The sequence below is a fragment of the Euphorbia lathyris genome, chromosome 7 (assembly GCF_963576675.1).
Source record: "Euphorbia lathyris chromosome 7, ddEupLath1.1, whole genome shotgun sequence".
Classification (NCBI taxonomy): Eukaryota; Viridiplantae; Streptophyta; class Magnoliopsida; order Malpighiales; family Euphorbiaceae; genus Euphorbia; species Euphorbia lathyris.
The window spans coordinates 14,347,124-14,369,452 of record NC_088916.1 but is presented as its reverse complement, the minus strand read 5'-3'; the positions used below and the strand labels follow the sequence as shown (position 1 = coordinate 14,369,452).

The window sequence follows — 22,329 nt, the reverse complement described above, 5'->3', positions numbered from 1 at the left end:
TGTTAGGTGTTTCTACCCTTACCGTTCCCTCTATCGCTCTTTCTCCTCTTCTTTTAGAGGATAAGATTGTGGTTAGCTTTTCTAGGCTAATCCCGGTGTAGTTGCTTGTTTTGCTTTGCTTTGCTTTCCTTTTCTACCAAAAAAAAGGTGAAAAACAGTTCCGGAAAATAAAAATAAAAATAAAAATGTTTAGAGTAAATTGATGTTATTTTTAAAATTACGAAATTGAAAATTTGTCCATGATTTTGCAAGCCACATTTTACTTTAAAAAAAGTCGATTATTTTTCCGTTTCTCATCTAACTTTCTCCTTAAATATTTGGATATTTTCTTTTCTTATTATTCTTTCTAATTAATAACATAGCGTAAAACCTTTCAAAAAAAATAACATTAATAAAAACTTTAATTAAAATATACAAAATTTATCCTGTAAAAAAGTCAAAAATATTAAGATCAAAAATGACTTTTAAAGTTGTTTTTTATAACTTAATAACTCTTAAATAGAAGTTTAAGTATTAAAAGGATGTATGTTTACTGTATTTTCTTTTCCAGTTTGCCTAATATAAATAAGAGTTTTAAATGTTTGGTTTATGAAAGTATTGTTTGCTTTTATAAAATGAAAAATAGTTTTTCTTAAAAAGCAACAATCCATATTTTTCCAACAACATTAAAACCAAACATGTTTTAAAGTTAATATTTAATAAATTAGCCCAATACAATGAGTTGCTTACCAAAAATTGGTCAAATTTAAACCTATTTATCAAATACCATCCACTACAAAACTAAATTAATATCGAAACTCCAATTTTTTAAGGCCAGTTTTCACCCTTAATTCCAAAATTATCATAGTTAGTTATGTAACTGGACAAATTATTAGGAGCATTCGGTTCTCAATGTTAAACGGAGAATTTTTCATACATATTTTGTCATGTGTGACATGAATCAACACATAACACATATTATAAGGGACTTTATAATTTTAATTATTAAACGGGATCACAATATACATGTCCAAATATAAATTGGAGGTCCTCCAAATGACATGGAAGATATTATCCTTAATATAAAAACTCACATAATTGGAAATAATACAGTGAGTGGAGTGTAGATTAAAAGTTCACACCGAGGGACAGAGACAGGGAGGGGCCCGGACCCCTCCGGCCGTTGGAACCACCATGAGCACGAATAGTTTCGGCCCCTCATGTCTCTACGAAATTTGAAGCTGTGGTGGTTCCGATCCCCTGTTACCAAAAAATAATGGTCGGATGTTGAATTAGCACTTCAAAATTGACACAGGTCCTCTTAGACACTTTCTAAATTCAAAATTTTAAATTTTTTTTTACCTGTTAGGCCTTCTCCAAATTCAAAATTCTTTTTTTTTTTTTTGACCTATTAGGTCATTCTTGAATTCAAATTTATAATTTTTTTGGCATGTTAGTCCATTCTTAAATCCAAATTTCTATTTTTTTCTTATTAGGCCGTTCCTAAATCCGATTTTTTCTATTAGACACAATTTCTTTTCACATGTTAAGAAACTTAAACACAATTTAGCTTAATTTTGAAAAGTTCTACATTTGTATTTAAAAATTGGTTATTAACCACTCCAACTAATTGTAACACGTACATATACGAAAAAATTTGAACAAGTTTAATTTAGCAAAAAATTTTTTTTACACACGACGTGTAAAATCAGCCATCCAGCCGAACAATCCTCTATTCGCCACTGTTCACAGGTGTGGAGCCCCCCGGCCATCGGCTCCGCCCTTGAGTATTGGTTGAATTTTTCCATGTAGCCCCCCTAAAATTATTATATATTGACTCTATTTAGTATTATTTGTGTTTAAAGGTAGATGAGATGGTTAAAGATGCATGCTCCTATTTTAGAGGTCGTATGTTGTTTCTAAAAAAATGATAAGATTGTTACTGTTTTAACGCGTTGGAGGCTAAAAATTTTTTACCCAGCCCATCAGACTTTGAAAATTTATCCTCAACCGCACGGCTAAAATTAGCCCCCAAATCTAAATTTCTGGCTCCGCCACTGACTGTTCACACCCTAATCTCACGTAACCTACGGGTCATTGTATCAGTATCCTGTCTGGACTGAAACATTAACCAAAATTAAGATCCAGCAGCAGCAGCCTAAACTAAAAATAATAAAATAAAATTTATCAAAATAAATAAATAAGAAAAATAAAAAATAATAATAATAAATAAGAAAACGAAAATTAGAAAAAAAGAAAAAGAAAATAGACGACTTGTTAAGCGGTGTGTCTTCAAGTGTCGTGCATGCATTTTATGCAATCTGTTGTTGTTTTGCATGCATTCTCTCTCTTCTTTCTCTCTCCTCTCTCTCCCTCTCTCTCTCTGTAACGCCCACACTTCCAGAGAAGAGACAACCCATATATTTATATATACTTTACACATCCGGTTTTACACAGAAAGAGAGAAGAAGAAGAAAAGAAGAACATAAACCCATGTAAAACCGCCGTTACTCTCTTCTATCATCTAATCTAACTGCTTCTTCTTCTTCATCGATTTTGACTCAGCTTGGACCTCTTACTATTTTCAGTCTTATTGTTATGAAGAAGGTACTGTCTGCAATCTTTGATTGATTTCTCGATTTAGTTTATTACTTTCAGCTTTGATTCTTACGACATTGAAATTGATTGGTTTTTCCTGATGATGAAGCTGCTGATTGAATTCTAATTTTGACTGAAATTGATTTTTAGGGATTTGATTTGGGTTTTTTTTTGGTTTTAAAGGTTTGATTTTTTATTTTCAATGGGGTCCAAGATTTGCATGAATGCATCGTGTAGAACTACTTCGACTCATGAATGGAAGAACGGCTGGCCCTTGCGATCTGGTGGATATATTCAACTTTGCTATACTTGCGGGTATTTTTTTGCTCTATTTTTAGAATTTTTTTAGTTTCTATTTCGTTATCAGTTCTTTCTTAGTCTAATCACTGCTGAGAGGGCAATTTGGGATTTCTATATGGGTTTTTTCGATTTCTGTTATGTGGTACGTATTGGGGTTTTATATTAATGCCCAGATGCCTATAATTAGGTGATTTAGTAATGGTGTGCCGTACTGGTAAAGTAGCTGTGAACTATTGGTATAAAAATCAAATTCGGTTGAAGTATAATGTAATGCTTCGAATTTTGGGACATTCTGAACTTTGTTAATTGTATTGATAATTGATAGAGCTGAAGTACTATGGGTTTTTTGAAAAAAGAACAAAAATTGAAGGAGAAAGGACATGGACTCATGATATGTACTTTGAATGCTTGCTGATATTTCTGATCACGTCTTGCTCGATCAATTTTCTGATATTGGCAATGGCGAAAATTCTGTTATTATGGGTAGTGCTTTTGAGTGGAAGTGGGATGTCTGGTTTGTTATGTGTATAAGAACGAGCTAACTACAGCATAAATGATTGATTCTCAGTTAATGTTTCTTTTTCTTAGTTTCTCAAAACTTTAACTTTATGCTAACGATGACCACAGTGTGTATACTATGAGATGCTTATGTCGAAAATAAAGAAGTATGCTGTCTCTAATTAATCACTGGTTTGGTGTTTTCTTTTTCTTTTGTATTCTTGTCACTTATTCTTATATTATGTTAAATGTTTCGTATATGCCATAGAATTGCGTATGAGAATTCAGTTTTCTGTGATACATTCCATGAGGAGGAACCTGGCTGGAGGGAATGTTTGATGTGCAAAAAGGTAAACCGATATTTTACATGAACATATCTGTCGTTTCTTTTTTGAACCTCTTTAAGTCTATTCAAATTGTTGGCCCATCAAAAAGTAAGAGAAGTTCAATTTAAATTGAAAATTGCAGCGTCTGCACTGTGGATGCATAGCTTCTAAATTCTTATTTGAGATTTTGGAGTATGGAGGCGTTGGGTGCACCAGCTGTGCAAAGACTTCCCAATTTCAGTTGGTAAGTTGAATTGCTTTTTAAAATGGTCCAAATTGATTCAAGCTTAATAGCTTACCTTTTTTCTTTTGTTATTGGTCATACTTTAGTATGGACCGAACCATTTTTGTAGGGATACATATCAATACACATGCTATGAAAATGTCAAACAAAGACTGTAATCTTGGTGATTTTGAAGTCTTGAACATGCATTTGAATCCCTAGCCTTTAATGATTACTTTTTCAATAGGTGTTTATAATTTGGCTGCTAGAGATGTAGTTTTTCTTGTTAGCCCCTTATTATTTTTGGTTCATTTTTTCTTTTTGTTGTGTAGATTCAAACTGGCGAGCTTTCTAATGGATTAGGTTCATTAACGAAAAATAATGCTGGTAATCTGGATTCTACTCTTCTAGAGAATCGAGTGGGCGGTAGTACTGTTAATGAGGGGAAGCTTGCACAGTTATGCAGACTAATGGAGGCTCAGACTGATGGGGCTGAAAATGATGCAGGACTTGGACAATTCAGAAACGAGGAAGCTATCACAGGCTTCTCAAATGCAACTCAATCATCAGCTGGAACATCTAACTTTGTCACACCAGATAGTAGTAGATCAATATTGGACATGAGGGATATGAATGGACTACTTGCTCAGCCATCATTGTGCATGGCTCTGGGAGCTTCATTAGGAAGTTCGAGTTTTGCTCCATATTCTTGTGGGATTGCTGAAGGAAGGGAGCAAGTAAAAACATCTCCCTATCAACAAGGACAAAGATCTCGCCCAATATTGCCTAAACTCTCGAAACCTAGCTTTGCTGGGAGTTCAGAGACCAATAAGGCTGGGATTCCTGAGCTGCGTATAGCAAGACCACCTGCTGAGGGGCGAGGGAAAAGTCAACTGCTTCCTCGGTACTGGCCAAGGATTACTGACCAAGAGCTGCAACAGTTATCTGGAGAGTATCCTTTAGTTTTAACTGAAATTGGTTTTATATTTTGCTTCTTCGAAATGTATGCGTTTGTCTACCAATCTAAATTTGATGCGGAACTTACATATGCCATTTACCAGTTTGAATTCCAATATCGTGCCATTGTTTGAGAAGGTTCTTAGTGCCAGTGATGCCGGTCGAATTGGTCGATTAGTTCTACCAAAAGCATGTGCTGAAGTAAGTCTTTAAACTGCAAAACATGCTCACCTTTTATAAGTCCTATTTTCTTTTCCTTTCCCTTCGCCTCTCTTTTCTACTTTTTTTAAACCTGTGTGCTGTCGCAGGCATATTTTCCTCCTATATCTCAATCTGAAGGCCTTCCTTTAAGGGTTCAAGATGTGAAGGGGAGAGAATGGTCATTTCAGTTCAGATTTTGGCCTAATAACAACAGTAGGATGTATGTCTTGGAGGGTGTAACCCCTTGTATACAATCTATGCAATTACAAGCCGGTGATACAAGTATGCCCAACTCTACTCTTGCTTAATTGAGTATTATGGTTCCCATGTACTCAAGATATAGGTTAAATACGGAATGGTAAAACTTAATGCTTTAACATACTGTGGATGCAAATGAATGAGTGAGACAAGTAGGATCAAATCTTGCTTACAATGCCTGTGCTTTGAGTGCTTTAGATATATAAATTACTGAGTGTACTTATAAATATCCTTCTTATACATGATGTGATGGTTATGTTTTCTATATTAATGGAGCAAAAAATCGACTTGTTTTGAGTTATCGACTTAAATTGAATCTTTGAATTATGCTCCTTATAGAATAACTTCTTTCCCAAATGGGGTTCTCTGAACTAGTGCCTCTGCATCTGCTTGCTTTTTGATTGTTTGGTTATCTTTTACTCATATTTTTACTGTTGTTGATAAGAATATGTATGACATATAATGTTCTCTTCCTAATATTATCCTTTTCCTTTTGCAGTAACATTTAGCCGGATAGATCCTGGAGGAAAACTTGTCATGGGTTTTCGGAAGGCAACAAGTCACACTTTCGAGGTCAAGATTCATTAGCATATTTCACATCTCTATATCTTTCTACTTTCAGATTTCCTTTTTTGTTTTATGTGTTCTAAAATTTTACAATTGAAAAACTTTTAACGAAATAGGAGGGACAGACATCATCCACACTTCCTAATTGTGCTGCTTCAATGGAAACTTCTTTTTCTGGTACTGTAACAGTAAGTGATTAATCTGGTCTATTCTAAATCCTCAAGGAAGCAAGAATCCTTACCTAAATACTCCTTTTGAACATTTGAATTAAGCTGATGGTGGTAATATCTGGAACAAGAGTGAGAATTATGGAAGCATGGTAAATGGGGATGCAATGCAGCAGCTAACGCCAGAGAAGAAGAGAGCACGTAATATTGGACCCAAAAATAAGAGATTACTCATGCATAGTGATGATGCTTTAGAGCTGCGGCTTACCTGGGAGGAAGCCCAAGACTTGCTTCGTCCACCACCAGGTGTCAAACCAACCATCGTTAATATTGAGGGCCATGAGTTTGAAGAATATGATGTAAGTCTCTCTCGTTCAATGTTTTGCTTTTTTTTATTTGGATTAGTTATTTGTGAAATGATGGTTTAGTGGATTCCCTATCTGCAAATTGCACAAGTAGTCTTTTACTTGCCAAATTTCACTTTGACCATAAACCTCAAATATTCCAACTAGGTAGCTCTTTGTAAGTGTGCCGGTGTGTTACTTCCTTTTATAAATATGTTTTCGATGTTTTGGAATAATGCAGGAGCCACCAGTTTTTGGGAAGAAGACCATATTTGCTGATCGGCCATCCGGGTAAGAATTTATTTACTCCTTTCTATTTTGATAAAGGAAGAATTGTTTTATGGTATCCACTAAGCACATGCATAAAATTTGGAATCACAAACATGGTAGGTTGCCAGAGGCCTTGCTATTGGTGGCGATGCCTTATGAAGTGCTTTCTTATTTAGCAGCTTTATGCTTCTCCTTTTTGTGCCTTCCTATTAGCATTGTGTAGGATACTAGAGGCCTTATTATTGGTAACGGGCGGGCCCTTAAAGCATGCTTGTTCACTTAGTAGCTCTGCTCTTCTCTTCCTATTTTCTCCTTCCTTTTCGTGCTTTCCTATGACAACCCAGAGGCCTTGTATTGGTGATGAGGCCTTATGGCATGCTTGTTCATTTAGTAGTTATGTTTAGGGATTGCAGTGGGACGGATACTTTTGGGTAGTCTAAAAGTATATGTATATTTAGATTTGTGTTTGTTACTAAAATAAATTTTAAATCTATTTATAAGTTCATTTTGATTAAGTTTATTTGGATTTATGTTTGAATTTTTTTGAATAAGTAGTCTAAACAAGTTTGGGATAGGACGGGTATTACATTTGCTAAGCGGGTATGGGAATGGAATGGCTATTTTCGCAGGTAACCTACCCATTGCCATTCCTAGTTATGTTCTTCTCTTCCTTTTATCTACCAAGTTTTTTTGCCTTCCTTTTGCCATTATTGTTTAGTCATGTCATCATGATTTTAGTTTACCGAAACAGCAATAATAGTTATGTTAGTGTTCTTGGCGCTAACTAGGCAAACCGTGATCGGTTAAAATTTTGATCTGGAACAATATGTTAATTTAGTGAAGTGCTATCTAGAATTTACATTCGACTGAACTTAGTGAGCCTGTGGTCAGGGGACAGGAGCAATGGGCTCAATGTGATGATTGCTATAAATGGCGAAAATTGCCCGTGGATGCTCTTCTCCCTCCAAGATGGACATGTTCAGAAAATGTTTGGGATTCTAGCAGGTTTAAATATTTGTTCCTTTTCTCGAGCTTTTTTCGTTTAGTTGATGTGAATCATATGGGAGATGGATTCTAGTGTATTTTCTCAAAGTGCTAAAATGTGCTTCTAGGTGTACATGTTCTGCTCCAGAGGAGATGAGTCAGAAAGACTTGGATGATCTTTTTCGAGTAAGCAGAGGTACGCATACCGTGGGACTTGGTGCTTTTTGACCTGTTTATACTCTTCTGGATAATATTGTTTCGGTTATAAAAATTGAATGGCCATGTTGGTACTTTCAGTTTAAGATTTTCTTCTATCTTGTATATGTCATGTCCAGATTTCAAGAAGCGAAGGATCGTAGAAAGACATAATCCTAATCCGTCTCCTGAATGTGAGCCATCTGGCTTAGATGCTTTGGCAAGTGCTGCAGTTTTAGGGGATGCTATAGGCGATTCAAGTGAGCCATCAGTTGGAGCTACTACTACCAAGCATCCCAGGCACCGTCCCGGTTGTACTTGCATTGTGTGTATTCAACCGCCAAGTGGCAAGGGTCGGCATAAACCCACTTGCACATGCAACGTGTGCATGACTGTAAAGCGCCGTTTTAAAACCCTCATGCTGCGGAAGAAGCGGCGCCAATCGGAACGTGAAGCAGAAAGTTCCCGTAAGGACGATGAATCTGAAATTGTCGGCGCAACGAATCTTGCAGTGTTACATATAGATGATTCGGAGAATGATGGGAATCTACCCAGAACGCAACGTGAGGTTGCTGAAACCACCAATGCTGGACAAATAGACTTAAACTGTGATCCGAATCGTGATGACATGCAACATGACATGGCGGGATTAGACATGATGAACCCGTTTCACCGTTATATGAAGCAAAGTGGGCTTGCGAACTTGATCTGTGAACGACAGGCTAACATAGCTTCGTGTTCACATTCCCAAACCAATGGAGAGAGTAGTAGAAGGATGTCGGATGAAACATTTTTCGGATCATTCGGTTGGAATATGAAGAATGGAGGTGATTGCGAGTAACAAAGGTGGAAACTTTTAGATCCAAAACCTATTTCTTTTTGGAAACTATAATTTTGGTTTGGGTTTCGGTTTCACCTCTCCGAAGGGGTGGTGCCCATACATAGCATACATACAGCTCTTTCACTAATACAGAATGCAAGTTTTTTGATGTCCTGAATATAGAATTTGCTTTATATTTTAGTAGTGTTTTGGGAAGTGGATAATTCAGGAATCGTTCCTTCTGAGTTGACTCAGGTTTTACTTACTACCTGATTGAATAAATATAAAATTTAATTTTATTTAGAAATAATAATGTAAAATATTTAAATAACTTAAAAAAAAATGGGAGGACTGACTGGGCTGACATTCTTAGGGGTCTAAAGACAATTTTCAATTTTATTTTAGTGGTCTAAACTTTTGATGTGTTATTTCGGTCATTTCGGTTTTTAAACACCTCTAAATGGTTTGAACTTCTAACAGTTTATTTTCTTACTAGAGTAAGAAAAAGAATGTCGAGGGGTAAATGGGAAATGTCAACGTCAAGTTGATGAATTTGTTTCTTTAATTAATTTGATATCGAGAAACATTAAAAGACAATTTTCAATTTTATTTTAGTGGTCTAAACTTTTGATGTGTTATTTCGGTCATTTCGGTTTTTAAACACCTCTAAATGGTTTGAACTTCTAACAGTTTATTTTCTTACTAGAAAAAGAATGTCGAGGGGTAAATGGGAAATGTCAACGTCAAGTTGATGAATTTGTTTCTTTAATTAATTTGATATCGAGAAACATTATTATGGATGGATGCTGCTAAACTTTTCTGTTTAGTGTTATTTGAAAGTATTTCGGTAGTTCACTCAATTTGTATAAAGTGTTGAGATAACCCTTCAATTTGCGTAAAATATAATCAATGCTTAATACATCAACGGCTTCCTGAATTTTGATTGAGGGTTTTCTATCTGTCTGTTTATGCTAAATATAGCAGTTAAAAGTTAAAAAAAAATAGACAAAGGACTAAGAAGACTAAAATAGTGGATGGATTCGGGGGTGGAGATAGCCGAGGGTTCAGGAGCTGCAACCATCCGGTTTCCGACACCACCATTGAGTACAGTGGTGCCGCCCTAGGTAGCCTCTTTAAGAGAGCAATAATTATACATATAAATATGAATGTGAAATTAAAAAAAAAAAACTTATGGTTTGACTATTCAGTTCTGGTTATTTTTTCCCTCTTAGAATGGATTCATACATGATTTAATTTTTGACAGGTGGTTTGGTTCTGACATGAACCAAAACGGGTCGAATCGAACTGACATGAAAGCCCTGTTTGGGAATTAGCTGTTAGCTGATTACATTAGCTGATTTGACTAGCTGTTTGTGCAAAAAGACGAATAAGGACATTTCTTTTTTTAATTTTAGGACCTGTAAACTAAAAGTAGGGTTAAAGAAGTCCATTAATTTTAATATTGCAAAACGCTAATTGAAAAAAGCTCATAAAAGGAGCTTTTTCAAAATAAGCGTTTTCATCCCAAAACTCTCTCTCAAACCTCTCTCCACCAAACACTTCAATCAGCGGTTTCAGTGGTCAAACCGCTAAAGTTGGTTAAAAACGCACTTTTTATCCCAAAACGCTCTTTAACAAACAGGGCCGAATTGGTTCAGTTTGATACGTTTCACAAAAAATCAAATAGTTTTATTTAGTCTAGTTTTCAAGCCGAATAGGCCATGATCACCATTAGCTTAACTAAGAGTGTTTATTTTACTGTGGGAGATTCCAACGATCTTACGCATTATATTTTTGTCCTGTTGTACACACCTCATGCATGATGTGTACATGCCTCCTCGTACATATTGGGAGTCAAAATATGCATACCCTTAATATTATATTTATCCCTAATATCCTCCAGAGGGATTCACACCGAGTTCGCCTCCTTAGAACACATCCACGAATTATTCTTTCATTTTTTTCGTTTTGAAATTCTACTTTTACTTAATTCATCATTGTCAGTTTCTGTCGCCCCTTTCTTCATCTCCTTCACTCTCCCGTCTACAGTCCATACAGACATAATACACGCACATCTCATTCTCCATCGTTAATCTCTTCAACTTGCTATTCACCCGCCATCCCACTCACAATAACAATTAGAATTCTTTTTTCATTTACTATAGTTACAAACCGAAATAAAAAAAGTTAACCAATCGAAATAATTGGTTAACCGAATTTAGTGTACTAATATATGGTTAATGTTTTAAAAAACCCGATCAAATAGTTAATCAATCAAATTAATCTTAATAGATTGGTTAACCGACCATATGCACCCCTAATAATAATGCTAGAAAGTCTAAAATTGAATGGACTTTAAGTTACATTTTAAAATTTAATAACCACAACGTGAAAGTGAAAGTGAATAAAGTTCAGTGGTCATGCGTGTAATTTACCTATAAGCATTCGAAATTCAAATTATAGAAAAGGAAACCAATGTGTCAGGTGGTTAGTCCAAGGTGGAAGGTGACTATGCATCTCCTGGGTTTCCTTTTCATTTCATCGAAAATCTGGTGTGTTTAAACATGGCAGTGGATAATGCTCCTTCAAATACATATGAGGAGGCTCGTAAACAGCGCCTTGACGAAAACAAGAAGCGCTTCCAGGTGCTCAACTTCTCTTCTCCTTCTCCTGTAACTTTTTTTTTTTTGAGTTCATTTTCTGTAGGTTGAGAAAATAGAAATTCACTCACTGATGTTCTATCTTCTCTTTCCATTTTTAAATTTAACTTGCAAGGATTTGGGAATCACAGACATCTCGAAGAGTCTTTCTAAACTTTCGACGCCTGAGAAGAAGGCCAGGGTAAAAACTTCATCTCTTTTCCTCCTTCCTAATTATTGGAAAGTAATGCCTAATTTCTGAATGTCATCCAAGTGCTTGGAAAGTGCAAAATGTAATATTTTCCAATTTTATGGCGGTTTGCTAGAGCCCCCAGTTTCTGGCACCACCGCGAAGAACAGTGGTGTAGTCCGAATAGCCTTTAAAATAGTACTTGATTATATAAATTAAAATTAAATTTATAAAGTTGGTCTAAGTGGTATTTCAGCACTCTGCTACAACCAAATGGTTTCGAGGGTAAATGTTCAATTTATAAACAACAATGTACTTATTTAGGGTTTTAATTTAGACACTTTTAATTTTGTAGTCAATTAGACCTGATCATAGGTCGGACTTGTTTGGGTTCAGGTTGGACCATACGGGTTTTTTTATAAAAGTCCTCAGTCCAAGATCAGTCCAGTCCATTAGTAATTTAGGCAGGTTCTGATCGGGCTGGATTCGGGCTTAAAAATCAAGTCCAAGCCCAGTCCATGTAACCCATCTAAACATATATATATATATATATATATATATATATAACTTTTTAATTATAAAAAATAAAATTTAATACTTAAAACTAAATAGGGAAAAGTATAAAAATAAACCTTGTGGTTATACCCATTTTCGAACAGCATCCATGTGGTTTAAAAGTTTGCAAAGTGGTACAATGTACTTCATTCCGTTAGCAAACACATATCAAATTGACTAACGGTTTTAAAAGTCAAAGGGAAAAGAGTTAATTTGGTCCTTATATTTATTTATTTTTATAAACTGACCCACTTATTATCTAATTATCACAAACAAACCCTAAATTAAAAAATAAAAATCAAATATACCATCTTCTTCATCTCTCTTTAATTTGTTTTTTCTTTTTTTTCTCTCTTAATTTCTCTCACTAAAATAAAGCTACCACCATCAACACTTTCAAAATTTCTATATATATATATATATATATATATATATATATGATCAAGTTGTGATTGATAAGCATGACCATGGAATTAAGAATTTCCCAACTAATACCAGAATAGCCCTGCATAAGTGTATTGGTTCTCACCAGCATAGCAGCTTTGGAATATCTAGTGGGAAGAAACTCTTTTCCGATGATACCAGCACTGAGGAAACGAATAAGCTCAGCCTGAAGGCCAGCAGTTTTATGAGTTCGCCGATGAGATGTAGCACCAAAACCAATGGTAACACCGTAAGTATCGGTTCTCTAGAAATGTTGAGAGAAACCAAATCAGCGCTCTTTGCAACACGGTCACAAGCAGTAGCTTCGTCGAGATGAAGCTTGACTTGACTCCTCCGACTGAGCAACAGTGAGATTGGTGCCATTGATTTGAACAGTTTGAGAATGATCAAATTCTGAAATCATTCTAAAAACCTCATCAAAATGAGCACATTGCATAGGTTCAGCAGCCTTTCTTCCAGCTGTTACCTGGGTTTGAAAGAAAAGAATGACAAAGTTTGTGGTTTTGGATGGAGTGATTGAAGACAGTGGAAACAATATCAGTAAGTGCTGCCATTGAATTAAGGGCATAAATGAAATGAAAGAAGGGTGGTGAGGAGAGGAGTGGGAAGAAGAGTGTATTTATATAATAGGGAGAGGAAGGGTCGGAGTAGAAATTAAGAGCTGTGTGGTGAATTAATATGCAAAGAAAGACATGCAAGAAAAATTGTTTGGTATAATTTCTATATATATATATATATATATATATATATATGATCAAAATGTATAAGAAATTTTGAAAGTATTAATGGGTATAGCTTTATTTTAGAGAGAGAAATTAAGAGAGAGGAGAGAAAGAAGAAAAAAAAAATTAAGAAGAGAGGGAGAAGATGGTATATTTGATTTTTATTTTTTATTTTGGGGTTTGTTTGTGATAATTAGATAATAAGGGGGTCAATTTATAAAAATAAATAAATATAAGGATCAAATTAACTCTTTGCTCTTTGACTTTTAACACCGTTAGTCAATTTGGTATGTGTTTGCTAACGGAATGAAGTACATAGTACCACTTTGTAAACTTTTAAACCACATGGATACTGTTCGAAAATGGGTATAACCACAAGGTTTATTTTGTACGTTTTCCAAATAAATATTCAATATATAAAATCTATTTTTTTTTGAAACAAAATATATAAAATCTATTAATTAATAGGCAGGCCGGGCTGGACCGACCTGTGTTATTGTTATTAATTCCAAATCCGTTCAAAAAATAAGTGAGTTTTAACAGGATTGGACCTAATAACAATTATCATTGTTCAATCCAACCCAAGAGACACGGATCGGGACGGACCGGACAGATATCTGGACCCGTGTAAGTTAATGTGTAAGTTAATATGTTAAAACCAAAAGGTTTTACCATATTGGGGTCAAAAAAGAATTTGCCCAGCAGACTTTAGAAAATTACTTAGGGCTAAATAGCTCCAGATATCCTGACTCGGCCAATGAATGTATGGATCTAGAAAAGTCGATGATGTCTTTAATATTTATGCATCTTCTCGTCTAAAACCATGTTATGATAATTAATGCAGCCAGCCATCTCCCTTGCAAAAGAAAATCTTAGGAAGGGTAAAGGTTAGGCCTTCTTGGGGCCAAATTTACAAAACATATCTGTAGTTAAATTTTTTATTTTATTTCCCTTTTTTCTTTATAACTTGTTTGTTTATGTAGGTTTTTTTTTTTATTTTTTTTTTACTGTTTGATTAGAATTTGATAAATTAAGGATTGGTAGTGGTTGTACTCTAAATTTAGTTTAATTTTTGAGAAATTTTATATTTTTACATAAAACTTAGTTCCAAACATTCGGATAATAACATATATATAAAAAAAAATTAGCAAGATCGAGCATGTGTAAAATCGGCCTTCCAACGAACCAATCCTTACATTGGTTCTTTGCCATGACTATTTATAGAGATAATTGAAGAGTACTCTATGATTTGGTACGTTTACACGTGGTAATGTTTGATTGGTCATGTGTTCATGCACTTTTGCACCTGTTTCACCTTTCTATAAGTTATAGCGTGTTTTGCGGATTAGGAACATATGTTTCAAACCTTTTCTTGTTATTGGACACGTGTCCTTAATCGTTATGCCTTTTGTAAGGATCCCTCATTGATCCACGTTTATGTGGTTACTTAAATATGTGAGACGATATTCTCCCAACGTTTTACATGGTTCAATGTTGATGGTTCAATGTTGGTTGTTTTGTACCTAGAAGAAATAAGAGATAATAGGCCTTAATAAAAAAAAAATATTTAAAAATTTAAAATAAAAATTTGGATCCATTTTAGACCTAAAATATCATATTATTTGGTCCATTTTTATATCTGAATGGGTATCATAACTACATTTACAAAAAAAAAACATTACTACATATAAAATAAAAAATTTGGGCCCCTTTTGGCTTTGGGTCCTAAACGGCCGTACTCCTAACCTATGTCCAGGACCGGCCCTGACAGTTAACATGCTCCTTACGCTAATATCTATGGGGTCCTCAACGCTAAATCATTGCTTTGCAACTAGGGATGCAAACGGGGCGGAGCGGGACGGGACGGGACGGGGAATGCATTTCTCATCCCCGTCCCCGCGAGTTAGATGGGGACATATTTGTTCCCCATCCCCGTTTAAAAACACTTTTTATCTATTCCACACCCTCGTCCCCGCGGGATCACCATTTATATTTTTTTAAAATCAGTATATATTTCTTTTCTCTTCTGCTTTCTAATTTTAGGCTTTGTTCAAACGAATGAGAAAGATACTATGCCTTTAGTTTAGTTTAGTTTAGGTTAGAAAAAATATCCATTTAGTCACTGGCTAATGTTTTATTTATCCCATTTAATTTTTTATTTGAAAATAAGTCTATTTAATTTAAGGTAAATGTTATAAATTACAATATTTAAAGTATAATTTTAATTATAATGGGGAATAATTGATGATCCGTTGGGGATTAGCAGGGCGGGGTCGGGGATCCCCACGGGGCGGGGATACCATTCCCCATCCCCGCCCCATCCCTTGTCACGGGGGATAAAATTATCCCCATCCCCGTCCCATGGGGATTCTTATCGGTGATTCCCCGTTCCCATCGGGACGGGTCACCGACGGGGACGGAGAATCCCCGCCCCACTTGCATCAAAAGCAACCATGTAAATAAAAAATCTAACCCATCCTAAAATTACCTCAAAAAATTAGAATTGCCTCGCTAATATATAAAGAGTTATTTAGCTCTATTGTTGAGCAATATGAGATATTTAACACATGTGCAATTCATTTGGCTTCCTTATTGGAATATATTCAATAGTGAATTATATCCTTTAAAATTTTATTTTAATACATTAATTTTTTAGTAGTGTTATCCGATCCGAATCATTTTGGGACTAAGGTTTTGTAGATGTTGTTATGTAAATCAAATTTATTGTAAGCATCAAAGTTCTATTAGTTTGTAATACTAATATCATTCAAGGTATAACGTGTATATTATGAATATGTTTATGGAAATTCATCGTAGAACTTATTATTGTTTTGTGATCTGTTTTTACATTATCTAGCAACGCCTGTTAAAATCAAAAGAGGTTGTTGAACCAAGACGCTCTGCTCGCGCACGGGCTGCAATCTCATACAGAGATGATGTACGTATCAATGACTATAATTTGGGTGATTAACTTCATATGTTCTTTCTTATTATCAAGTGATTATTTTCACTTGTTTCTTATTCTAGGTTGATATCGATCTTCCGCCTGTGCGGAAGAAGACACGGTTTAGCTCATCATCATGTGGGAGGTGGAGAAGAGTTGTTTTCATTAATTTGTATGCTGGAATACAGATTGTCTGAGTAATTCTTTCGAATTTTCAGATATGCTGAAAGACAATTGGATGAATTTAAAGTTGCTGCTTATGAAGATAGAATTCAAGCTCTTAAAGCTGCAGAGGAATTCCAAATCAATCTACAATCTGGGAAGCCATCTTTTGTCAAATCAATGCTTCGGTCCCATGTTTATAAAGGTTTCTGGTTGGTAAGTCAAAAGAAGGATAGGGAAGTTCTGCTTATTATAGCATTATTTAGATGATGGAAATTATAGGGATAAGGTACTAAAATTGTAATAAGGTTTTGTAGGAAGTGCTAATTTCGTTCTAACGTACCAAATGACACCATTTTATGTCAACATTTGTCAACTGGTATCAATTTAGTCCTGATAATGGAATTTTGGGCTAAATTTGTATCTTTCACAAACATTAGAGGCATGAAGTGCTCTTATCTAGGGCTAAATTGGTAATATTTCATAAACGTTGACCTAAAATGGTGCTATTTTGTAAATTAGGGTTAAATTGGTACTGCTCAAGAACCTTGAAGCATTTTGATACTTTATCCTAAAATTCTAGTACTTGGGCAAGATAATCTTATTTTTTGTTTGACTTGAAATTAAGGGGCTTCCTGCTGAGTTTTGCAAGGATCATCTGCCAAAAAAAGATTTGGATATGATACTTGAGGATGAAAATGGTTCAACATATGATGCCAGATACCTTGGCAACAAGAATGGGCTTAGTGGAGGTTGGAGGGGATTTGCATTGGACCATAAAATAGATGATGGTGACGCTGTTGTGTTTGAATTGGTGGACTCAGACAAATTTAAGGTACGCTTTTAAACATAATTTCCCCCTTTTATTTTTTTGGTCATTACTATGGTTTCAAGCATGAAGTTTGTATAGTGTGGACTGAGCATAGGTTCAGTTCTGTGTAGACTTGTTGAGCATAGGTTCAGTTCTGTGTAGACTTGTTGTCCTAAAAGGTGACTCTAGCAAGTGTACTAGGTACAAGTAATAAAATGATAAGTAGAGTATCATTCTTCACAAAGATTGATGAAGAATTTTAAATGAAAAACATTATGAAACAGGGTGTTCAGCGTGACAGTAACTTCTTTCTTTAATTGAGGATTAGTTTCATACAATTTAATTAAAACGAGGTAAGAGCGGCAGATCTATAGAGATAGAATGCACAGAACTGAGATTTATCGCAATAAAAAGAAAGGGAACAAACTAAGCCTAGCATGAACAGAATGTTTCCAGTTAACTTATCTCTATTTATCCATGAATGTAATATGATGTGGGTCAAGGTATCTACTTTAGACTCACTCAAGTCAACTCTCGTGTGTTCTTGAGATTCTAAGACTTACTAAACATTTAAGCGTTCCTAAATGTGTTTCTTTCTTGCATTAAACATGAAGTAGCATTCCATAACATGAAAACCCTTGATATAAAACCATTATGTTTCCATTTCTAATTTTATATGTTTAATGATAGATAAATGAGTATAAAAGCAGTCTCCCATCATTTATAAACACTGATATAAGAGTTATAAAACTCAAGCATGAGGAACATCAGTAAACACACCATTAAATAACCTAAATTCATTCATAAATAGATAAAGAGAACTTACAACACCAGTTCTGAGCTGGCTCAGCTCATTTGGTTGACTACTCGCTCATAATTATGAGTGAGTAACCACCATAAGTGCAATAACTCCCCATCAATGGAGTTAGGTCGGGAATTAAAGAGAGTTCCTGTAGAAGATGAAGTTCAGATCTTCCAAAATTATCCAAAGTCAAGTCCCCCTCTCTCCTCTAATCAGTTCTCTATTTAATTAGGAGAGAAGAGATAAAATATACTAAAAAGTACATAAAAGCAGATTGTTCAAAACACAAGTAGTACATATATTTTTATAAACTAATATTGATTATGGCCACTTGAACACTTCAAGGCCCCAAATCTTCTTTTGCCGCTGACTCTCCCTGATCCCGCCTCCTTTCCTTGCTGTCCTCCATCACTTTACACTATTGCCTTTTAGTCCATAGAGTCTCCTTTGCTTTTTCCTACAAAACAGGCTGCGTGACAACTGTTTCTACTTGTCTTCACAAAATCTGCAACAAAGGCCCTTTAGTCCGAAATTACTAACAAATAACAGCTCATTAAGCCCATTTTTAGTGAAATAAAATATGGTTATTAGGATCAATTATGAACCCATCAAGACTGCAGAGAACTTTTAACAAGGCAACGATTCAGGACAAGTTCCCAATACTAGTGATACAAGAGCTCATAAATGAACTTAAAGGGGGTAGGGATTTTCTCTAAGCTTGATCTAAGGGCAGAGTACATCAGATAAGGATGAAGGAGAAAGACATGGGCAAGACTGCCTTCAGAACACATTCAGGGCATTATGAGTTTCTAGTGATGCCGTTTAGGCTCACTAATGCCCTAACAACTTTTCAGTCACTCATGAACTCAATATTCCGGCCCTATGTAAGAAAATTGTCCTAGTTTTCTTTGATGACATACTTATCTACAGTCCCTCAGTGGAGTCTCAATTGGTGTTTAAGCTGCTTACACAATAATTTAATAACTGTCGGCCAAGGCTTCCAACTGGTGAGTTTGGAGTCCACCAAATTGCTTATGTAAGCCATATCCTGTCTAAGGATGGAGTAGTAACAGACCCTGCTAAGGTTGCTGCTGCGGTTTATTGGCCACCTCCCAACTCTATTAAGAGCCTTAGAGGGTTTCTAGGTCTAATAAGTTATTATAGAAGGTTCCTTAGGAATTATGAAAGTATTCGCAAGCTCCTAACTCATCTTCTAAAGTACCAGTTCAATTAGACTCGTAGTGCATCTGAAGCATTTTGCCAACTTAAGCAACTGATTACTTAAGAATACTTGAATGTGATGCCAGTGGCACATGCATGGGAGTTGTCCTAATGCAGAACCATATGCCACTATGTTTTCTCTCCAAGACTCCTAGTCCCAAGAACCAAAGACTATTTGCCTATGAAACGGAGCTGCTAGCAATCATCTATGCATGCACCGCTTGGAGACACTACCTTGAGAATGCTCCCTTCATCATTAAGGCAGATCATGAAAGTATCAAACATCTATTTGAGCAGAATCCCGACTCTTATTTGTAGCACAAGGGCATTTTCTAAGTTACTGTGGCTGGACTACATTATTCAATACAAAACAAAAAAAGGTAGAGAACTGTTATGAACTAATGCAATTACGATAAACGAAACACAAACAAACACACAAGAATTGCTTACCTAGTTCGCCACTCACTACCAAGCCAGGATATTTTACTATAATTTTAGAGATGCGGATTACAAAGAAAGAGACTATATTTATACTCCTTAAGAAGTATAAATATAAATTGAGAAGTAGATCTATAAGTCTCCAAAGCCCAACAAAAACAAGGTGGTTGATGCCTTGCCTAGATAGTATTAGGATGCACTTGGTCCTACTTCTCGATCACTGACAATCACTATGGCTATATCTACTTGGCTAGAAGAGATCCAGGCCACATAGGTGGGTGATGATTTGGCTACTCAACTTATTCCACAACATTCAATTCAAACACCTTCCCACTCGCCCTATTCCTACAAACAATGGCTTCTAGGTATACCTTATCGCCTTTCGCCTTTAAAAACTATGAGCAGCGCCCTTCATTCCCTTATCTCATCCTTTCGGTGCCTCCACTGTTGTAAAGGTATTCCTCGGACATCTTTAAGTTACATGCTATGCCTAGGATAGTTGTATCACATAGCTCGGCAGAATTTTCATAGGCATATTTGGAAAGAATTAATGAAACTCCTAGGCACACAGCTACTATATAGCAGTGCATATCACCCTCATATTGATGGAAAATCTGAGAGATTCAATCAATGCCTAGAAAACTATCTTCGTATCATGTGTTTCTTGCCCCCTAAAGAAGTGGGAACAACTCCAGCTACCACGGTGCAATTTTAAGATGTGTCCTTTGCAAGCCTTGTATTGCTCGGTTCCGACTTTGCCAGCCGTGCCTGAAGTTACCACAACTGAGGACATCCTGTTGACTTGGCAGTGCATGAGCTCCTTCATTAATAAATGTCTTTCCTCTGCTCAGAATCACATGAAGCAGATAGCAGACAAAAAGGACTCACAGAGAAGCTCACTCAAACTTTCTGCCAATTACTATGGACCCTTCCATATTTTGGAAGGGATAGGAAAGTTGCTTACAAGTTACAGCTTCTTGCCACTTGTACAATTCACCCGGTGTTTCATATCTCCCTCCTTAAAAAGAAACCTGACCCCTAACTCTACCCCCTTTCCAGGATTACACTTTCCTCATCCAACCAGCTAAAGTCATCAACACTTAGCGTTAGTCGGACAGACAGGACCCTCAAAGATTAACCGGGGATTAATCGGATTTGTATTTTTCTATTTTTTATTTGTTAACCAACAAATTGTTACATAACTTCAATTAAAATATATATTATACTATCTAAAAATAATAATAGAAAATTATTTAATATAGAAAAACACTTGTATTTGCAACATATATCTTTAAAAATTCGCAAACAACGGCATTTCAACAACAATGTCTTTGAAACAACTCAAAACTGAATTATATTAAAGCAAAAAACATATTCACAATAAATGTGTTTGTTCATTATCGCTTTGGCAGCACCTAGGCGGCGTCGAGGCGGACTAAGCGGAGTCCAGGTAGCTAAAAATTGCCTAGGTGCCAAGAAAACGCTCCGAGAGACTAATCTGAGAAAATCGAGGTAGATTCTGGATTTCAAGCGTTTAGGCCTAGTTTTCTAACAGTGTTAGTAATTGTTATTATGGTGCTAATTGTTAATTCTGTTTTTATTTGTTAGTCATTTCCCTAAAACAGCTGTGTAATTTACAACTTCTCCCAAATTTGTTAGTTTTTGCAGTCAATAACCTAATAATTGGAAAATACTCCAATCAAACTTATATTTGGAAAAAGCTTTCAGTTACAACTAACATTATGGTATATATTTTTGTCAATTTAATAAGAAAAATTGATTCTTTTGCAGCTTAACATTTTTAGAGCACCATCACCATTATCAAGTGAAACACAAGTAGATGTTGCAGAGGAAGAAGGTTCTGCCAAGGCAACAAATGCATCTGAAGATCAAAATAAGTTAAAGCCTCATTCAAAGCAAAACTCAAAGAAAGTGAAGGCAAGTAAGGTATCAAACCATGAAATATCCAAACCACAAAATAAATCTGAGAGTGAAGTGATATCATGTGATATGAACTCAAGTGAGAAAAATGGTGTTATTGAGGAGAATGATGGGAAAGATGAATCATTAGCTGTTAAAACAGAAGTTGAATCACTTGAGGAAAATGGAAAGCAAAAAAAACATGTGGTCAAGTCTAGAAAGAAACCTGCTCCAAGGTTGTTTAGAAGAAGAGCATAGGATTAAGAGTAGTGGGGATTGTATTTGTGGCAATTATATTATATGCTTGAACAATCTTTTTGTTCTCTTTTTTGTGTTAATTTTAGACTTCAATTAGTTATTAGTTCCTAATTCTTATTTTGAATGATGTTACTAATTACTCCTCAACTTGTTCCAAAAAGAAAAATTGATTGGCCCTATGAGCTTTGAGTGTCTCCCGATAGCTCTTTCAATTTGTTTAAAACATAATTAATTAATTACTTTGTTGCAAAAAAAAAAGTTGCATGCGAAAAGTATGTTGTACATGTCTTAGAATGTTATTGTATAATTTATAGAATAATAAAACATATTAAAAATAAAATTTTTATTTGTTCAATTATAAAACTTGTCATTTTTTATATTACAACCTCATATCTTGTCATTTTTTATATTACAACCTCATATTTCAACCTTGGACATTTTACTTTTCGAATGACTCTGGAATATTGAGAAACATACAACACAGATTCTTTTATAGAATTGTCTAGAATTTGAAAGACTTCTCTAATGCCACAATC

At 35.3% G+C, this 22,329-nt stretch overlaps 2 protein-coding genes across 2 annotated transcripts; both read left to right on the top strand.

Moving 5' to 3' along the window:
• The first annotated feature begins 2,295 nt into the window (after positions 1-2,295).
• On the top strand, positions 2,296-8,937 carry LOC136235459 (B3 domain-containing transcription repressor VAL1). Its single transcript, XM_066025150.1, has 14 exons — positions 2,296-2,586; positions 2,761-2,892; positions 3,644-3,725; positions 3,844-3,945; positions 4,257-4,876; positions 4,986-5,082; positions 5,190-5,364; positions 5,840-5,913; positions 6,024-6,084; positions 6,180-6,433; positions 6,660-6,709; positions 7,580-7,693; positions 7,801-7,868; positions 8,008-8,937. Exons 2-14 carry the CDS (start codon positions 2,780-2,782, stop codon positions 8,706-8,708), a joined length of 2,511 nt encoding a protein of 836 aa, XP_065881222.1. The 5' UTR covers positions 2,296-2,586; positions 2,761-2,779; the 3' UTR covers positions 8,709-8,937.
• A 2,160-nt stretch (positions 8,938-11,097) lies between these two features.
• On the top strand, positions 11,098-21,859 carry LOC136200681 (putative B3 domain-containing protein At5g58280). Its single transcript, XM_065991103.1, has 7 exons — positions 11,098-11,332; positions 11,463-11,528; positions 16,095-16,175; positions 16,265-16,326; positions 16,400-16,559; positions 16,972-17,178; positions 21,407-21,859. Exons 1-7 carry the CDS (start codon positions 11,252-11,254, stop codon positions 21,791-21,793), a joined length of 1,044 nt encoding a protein of 347 aa, XP_065847175.1. The 5' UTR covers positions 11,098-11,251; the 3' UTR covers positions 21,794-21,859.
• The last annotated feature ends 470 nt before the right edge of the window (positions 21,860-22,329 follow it).

What these genes read in the sequence shown, in the direction of transcription:
- LOC136235459 (XM_066025150.1), top strand. Translation starts at nt 2,780, where the DNA reads ATGGGGTCCAAGATTTGCATGAATGCATCGTGTAGAACTACTTCGACT. An exon ending in AATGTTTGATGTGCAAAAAG is followed by an intron (nt 3,726 to 3,843) that starts GTAAACCGATAT and finishes TGAAAATTGCAG; the next exon opens with CGTCTGCACTGTGGATGCAT. An exon ending in CAACAAGTCACACTTTCGAG is followed by an intron (nt 5,914 to 6,023) that starts GTCAAGATTCAT and finishes TTAACGAAATAG; the next exon opens with GAGGGACAGACATCATCCAC.
- LOC136200681 (XM_065991103.1), top strand. Translation starts at nt 11,252, where the DNA reads ATGGCAGTGGATAATGCTCCTTCAAATACATATGAGGAGGCTCGTAAA. An exon ending in AAAACAAGAAGCGCTTCCAG is followed by an intron (nt 11,333 to 11,462) that starts GTGCTCAACTTC and finishes TTAACTTGCAAG; the next exon opens with GATTTGGGAATCACAGACAT. An exon ending in CAATCTCATACAGAGATGAT is followed by an intron (nt 16,176 to 16,264) that starts GTACGTATCAAT and finishes TTCTTATTCTAG; the next exon opens with GTTGATATCGATCTTCCGCC.